This window comes from Ixodes scapularis, unplaced genomic scaffold (assembly GCF_016920785.2).
Source record: "Ixodes scapularis isolate PalLabHiFi unplaced genomic scaffold, ASM1692078v2 PGA_scaffold3__209_contigs__length_174095766, whole genome shotgun sequence".
NCBI classification, from domain to species: domain Eukaryota; kingdom Metazoa; phylum Arthropoda; class Arachnida; order Ixodida; family Ixodidae; genus Ixodes; species Ixodes scapularis.
In genome coordinates, this window is record NW_024609868.1 from 40,988,485 (window position 1) to 40,994,484 (window position 6,000).

At 51.7% G+C, this 6,000-nt stretch overlaps 1 protein-coding gene across 1 annotated transcript in view; it reads right to left on the reverse strand.

The window, feature by feature from the left end:
* The window catches only part of LOC121837053 (cytochrome P450 3A8-like), a 39,696-nt gene extending 33,960 nt beyond the window's left edge, over positions 1 to 5,736 (reverse strand). Inside the window, exon 1 of the mRNA XM_042292408.1 lies at positions 5,563 to 5,736. Coding sequence (XP_042148342.1) covers positions 5,563 to 5,736 — 174 coding nt within the window. The remainder of the gene's footprint in view (positions 1 to 5,562) is intronic.
* Positions 5,737 to 6,000: the final 264 nt, after the last annotated feature.

Genomic DNA, 6,000 nt, shown 5'->3' on the forward strand with positions numbered 1-6,000 from the left:
TAAAGGCTCGAGATGGGCCTGGCGCCGAGAACAAAAGGTAGCTTTCTCTTCCCTCACGAAGGCGATAGCAGCCACGGCCAGCCTGTGCCTGCCAGACCTTAACCGTCCGTTCGTGGTACAGACAGACGCGAGCGACTACGGCGTCGGTGGGGTGTTATTGCAAGAACATGACGGACAGCTGCGCCCGGTGGCATTCGCCAGCCGAACCCTTACACCGCCAGAACGCAATTACAGCGTGACGGAGAAGGAGGGGCTGGCCGTCATGTTTGCTCTAAAGAAATTCGACCTGTATTTAGACGGGACCACCTTCGTCATTCAGACAGACCACGCCGCTCTAACCTGGATTCAAAGGTTGAAAGAGCCGGCGGGGAGGTTAGCTCGGTGGGCACTCACTTTGCAGCGATACTCCTATACTGTCGAGTACCGAAAGGGCTACAACAACAAGGTTGCAGACGCACTTTCTCGGGCGCCCCATGATAGTGGTTGGAAGGAGGAGACGCAACCAGGGGATTGCGAGAGACGAGCTTCCCGCGCGGCCGCTCATAAGCGAGACAGCAGGAAGGGATCGATGCAACAGGAGCTCGTCGCAGTGTTAGGAGGCCGCACGAGGGAACAGAGGATCGTGGCTTGGGGTGAAGTGGTGAGCAAGGAAGAGCTTGTCGAGGTCCAAAAAGCAGATGGTTTTTGTCAGCGGGTGTTGGGGAAAATTGCGGAAATGGCAAGCAACACCGGGAACGCTGGCGGTCAATTTTAACGAACATATTGATTCATACCTGCTGGGTCAAGACGGCTTATTGCTCCGCTACATTCCAACAATCGACGACGAGGAGGGGAACGACTCTCCGTTCAGGGTGGTGATTCCTAGGAGGCTACGGAGGCGGTTTAACGGATACTTCCACGACTCGGCTTTGGCTGGTCATGGCAGCGGCAGCAAGACTTTTCAAAAGTTATGTCGCGTCGCGACCTGGCCGGGGATGAGACAGGACACACTCCGATACGCCCGTAGCTGCCCAGCCTGCCAGAAAGCGAAGCCGCGAGGGGGAAAGCCCCCAGGCCTTATGCAGCCTGTAGTGAGTCAATACCCGTGGGAGATGGTTGCTTCCGACATCATCGGCCCACTTCCAAAAAGTCCCCGTGGGAACCAGTATCTATTGGTAATAACCGATCATTTCTCAAAATGGGTGGAGTTACACCCGCTGAGGAAGCTGGTCTCGGAGCGGATCTGGGAGAAGTTGTTGGAGACTTTCATGCGCTTCGGTACACCCACGTGTCTCATAGCGATAATGCTAGCTATTTTACCAGCAGAGTGTTCACTGACTCCTGCTTGGCGCTAAACATAAAGCACAAAAGGACGACACCATACCATCCTCAGGCTAATATCACTGAGAGAGTGAACCGAAACTTGAAGAGCATGCTGATCACACTAACGGAGAGACACAGGGACTGGGACGAACACATTGTCGAGATGGATTTCGCAATCCGGACGACCGTGAACAGATCGACTGGGTTAACGCCTGCGCTTCTAAACTTGGGTTATCGTCTCCGCTAGAGAACGGGTTACGATATAACCAAGGTTCGACAGAACGCCCACTCTCTAAATACGCGGCGGAGTTGAAAGTTCGCCTTTCGAATGCGTTGCACGACGCCAGAGAGAACCTCGTTGCAGCAAGGATCGAACAGGCGGCCCAGTACGATAAGACTCATCGTCACCTGGAGTACAAGGTGGGGGACTTGGTCCTCAGGAGAACCCATCCTTTGAGCAATGCAGCGAGCGGATTCGCAGCCTCACTTGCTCCGAAGTGGGGCCCTACGTGGTAAAGGCACGACTGTCACGTCTTACCTACAGGCTCGCTCAGGAAAATGCGAGCGAAGAGTCTGGCCCGGTCCACATCACAGACCTGAAAAAGTACCATCTTCGTGATTGGGATGACGATGAACGAGAACAAAACGAGGAATCCTCCGTTCCGCGTGACTCGCGCGCGCGACCGGCAACGCGGCCTAAGCGCGGTAGCCGAACAATGCGCGAACCCGTCGGTGAGAGATCCGATAGGTGCTCTGCGCGGCGCTATAATCTGCGGCCTAGAACTTGATCTAATCTTTGCAAGATGTTAATAGAGCTTGTTCTGTCCAGAAATGCCCCCCGGAGGAACCAGAATGGGCGGCGCCATCCAGGAAGGCGACCTTCCACTTCACGGGATACCGGCGGAGCCAGCCGGCCCAACTCCCAGGGTGGTCAACCCTTCCGGCAGAAGACCAGTCAGCCCAACGCACCGGGTGGCCAACCCGTTCGGCAAGAGAATGGCCAGACAAGCCGACAGGGTGGTCCAGAGCCGTTTATACTGAGAGAGTTTGGCCGATGGGCGGAGCTTGTTGGCCGCTAGAACAAGCGGATTTCGCGATAACACAATATGGCGTTACTTCTTTGTCTTGTTCATTCCTGAGAAATCGCGTAGAGTTCCTATGAGTCAGATCCACAATATGGCGGACGGAAGTAGTCATCCCCTGGTTGTCAGACTACGCTGCTGTGGTTGTCAGACTGTCAAAATCTCCTTAAGAAGGCCAAACTCTCTCAGTATAAACGGCTCTGGGGTGGTCAACCCGGTTGGAGGGGGGAACGGCCAGACCAACCGACAGGGTGGTCAACCCGGTTAGCAAGGAGCAAGACGGACCAACCGTCAGGGTGGTCAACCTGGTTGGCAGAGACGGGGTGAGCAATCCCGACGTCGACCACGTCATCGAAGGCAGGACGGCGGAGACGCGGAGGACCGGAGAGTCCCAGGGACACGCTGAAGGACGAGGTGCTGAAGATCATGTCGGTGCAGAAGCAGACGCGTGCCGGCCAGCGCACCCGCTTCAAGGCCTTTGTGGCCATTGGGAACTTCAACGGCCAGTGCTCCAAGAGCTCCAAAGAGGTGGCAGTCCTTCCAAGTGCTCCAAAGAGGTGGCCACGGCCATCCTTCAAGCCATCATCCTGGCCTAGTTGTGCGTCATCCCCGTCCGTAGCGGCTATTGAGGAAACAAGAGCGGAAAGCGCCACACCGTACCCTGCAAGGTGCGTGCTGATGTGGCTGATCCGGCGCCCGGCGGCACAAGCATCGTGTCCGCCCCAGTGCCCACGAAGTTGCTGCACATGGCGGGCATCGAGGACTGCTACACCTCGGCCCGCGTCTCGACGGCCACGCTGGGCAACTTTGCCAAGACCACCTACCTGGCCATCTAGCAGACGTACAGCTACCTGACCCCGGACCTGTGGTGGGAGCGAGAGCTCATCAAGTCCCCCCACCAGGAGTTCACCGATCACCTGATGCACGTTCACCGCCACCAGCAAGGCGGAGATGGGCGACTTGGAGTCCAGTGCCTCGGTCCAGGGACTCCGGATGCTCCGGACCCCCCGGAGTTTGAGGCTTGAGGGGAGGGGAGTGTGGGAGACAACGAGCCACGCTGAACGTGGATGGACGGCCCCGTGAGCGGCGAGGAAGAAGAAAAAGGGACGCTCGTGGTATATGTGCGTGTGGACAGAGTTCGAAGGGCCGTGACGAACGAAAGAGGCGGTGCTGAACGAGCCCAGGGAAGACCCGGACCACAGGGCAACCTTGGCCTTCCACAGCATCCACGGCACAATTTCAGTATTCATAAAGTGTTTGTCTGTGATAGCGCTTCTTGTGTGACTTCCTCGGAGCGAGTAGAACTCGGCCTGATCGGGAATTGAGAGGTGACCCACACTACCTACCTACCTACCAACCCACCCACCTTCCCCCTCCCTCCTACCTACCTACCTACCTACCTACCTACCTACCTACCTACCTACCTACCCACCCCCTCCCTCCCCCTCTCTCTCACTCTCTCTTCATATATATATATATATATATACCGTTTTTTTATTTCTTCAGATTTGTTTTACAAAAGCCGTGAAAGCTACACCTATGCGGTTTGGGCAGACGGGTAATACGGCCAGGCGGACATTATATGGGTGGTTAATCTTTGCGATAAGTCGGATAATAATTAAAATTCGTTAATAAACTTTTTAATTAGTGAAAATAGACATATGGTTCCACTTAGAAGCATGCAGACCATCATCGAAAACATTAAATCAACTACTCTTAGAAGGATATGACGCCAGGACAGCATTTTACGGCGTTGTGTAAAAACGCTTTATTTGGACGCGTTTCTAGGTTTCGATTTTTTATCGGAGCGCATCTCTGCGCCCGCAGAGCTGCACCCTAGTAACTGAGACGCGCAACACACGTGCGCCCTCGCTCCCTCCGTTCTACGTGGGAGGCGAAGGGGTGGCTTCGCGCCGCGACCACCGGGGAGCAAGACCGCGGGCACAAAGATGCGGTCTGATAAGAAACTGAAATCTAGAAACGCGTCCAAATAGAGCGTTTTTACAGAATAACGTAAAATGCTGCCCCGGCGTTATATCCTTCTAAGAATATTTCATTTAGTGGTTTTCGATGATGCTCTATAAGTTTTTAATTGGAACCATATGTCTATTTTCACGAGTTAAAAAGTTGATTAACAAATTTTAATTAATTAGCCGACTTATCCACCCACATAATTTCCGCCTGGCCGTGTAACCCACCTGCACAAATCGCATAAGTGTAGCTTTTACGGCTTTTTTTTTAACAAATCTGAAAGAATAAAAAAACACCGTATCTATATATATATAGATATAGATATATATTAAACTACAAATTAGCAGTGGTATTGCGCTAGCAAATTTCATATATCAAATCCAATGTTGCCATATCTCACAAACAGGTCGACCTTGGGCTGACTAAACATCGAGATGTGTTATTTGCTCCTGCAATGGCGATCGTAATTGAAATTTTATTTAACTACCAGGGAATTTCATGCACTTTCCATACTTTCCGAGCTTTAGTACGCGGACTATATACATGTTTAAAAACTGAAACTTTAGGCTGTGCGGGCTGTCTACGCGTGGGGACTATACAAGAATTTTGTTTTTTAAGGTCGTGCATTATGACGAGAAGTAAAGATTTTTCTGGATCAAAAAGTACGTTAATGATGATTTATGTATGATTCAAACTTCTCTGTGAGCTAAGAAAGTAGACGTTTGTCAATGTGTGCCGTGTATGTGAATACTTTCGTGTCGACTAAGCACCAGGTGTGGACTATGTAAGTAAGAACTTTTATTTTAACCCCAAATTTGTCCCTGCGGACTATACACCGAATGCGAAGTATAGCCCGGAAAATGCGGTATTTGTTTAACTAAATACAACCTACGAATACATTATGCAAATAGGTAGTTAAGTAAAAAAAAAAAAATAATGAAATTGTTCTATATACACGTATTTTAAATACTGCCGATCATTAGAAGAAGAGAATGAGGAATTTTAGCGCACCGTTACCGTGTTCCGCGTACCGCACTACCGAAGCCTTAGAAGTATTCTTTTAAGCGCGCGCCCCGCAGTCACGGTATCACCCGCATGCGCGCTTAAAAGCACGCTTCAAAGGCTTCGGTAGTGCGGGTACCGGTAATGGTTTGCGAAAAGTCCCTAATGTCGGTCGCGTGTTAGAGTCAACAGACTTGGGTACTACCTGGAGGCGATCCTTCTTGAGTTGGTTCCAGTTGCCCCAGAGAAGCTCCGGACTGGGCCCCGGTATGCCGTGTCGTCGAAACACTCCGTGAGCGTGACGACGCTGGAACACCCAGACGCCCGGTACCACCACCAGGACCAGGAAATTCATCAGGTTCCAAATGAAGTCGGCCATGGCAAAAGACTTGGGCCTGCGTGAGTCTTACGCGAGAACGTTGCCCCAGCCGAGGGGATATCCGACCCCTTTATAAAGAAGGGTATCTCGCCCAAGCGACGAGCCAAAACTTGCCGGCAAGATTAGAGGGTTCAAAATACTTGCCATTCCACGAGACAGACATGTACACGTCTTTCAAATACAGTAACATAATATTGCTCGTTACTCATTCCAAAAGTCACTAAGTTTACGTTATTATTTACGGGGATTTAAAAGGATCGCGTT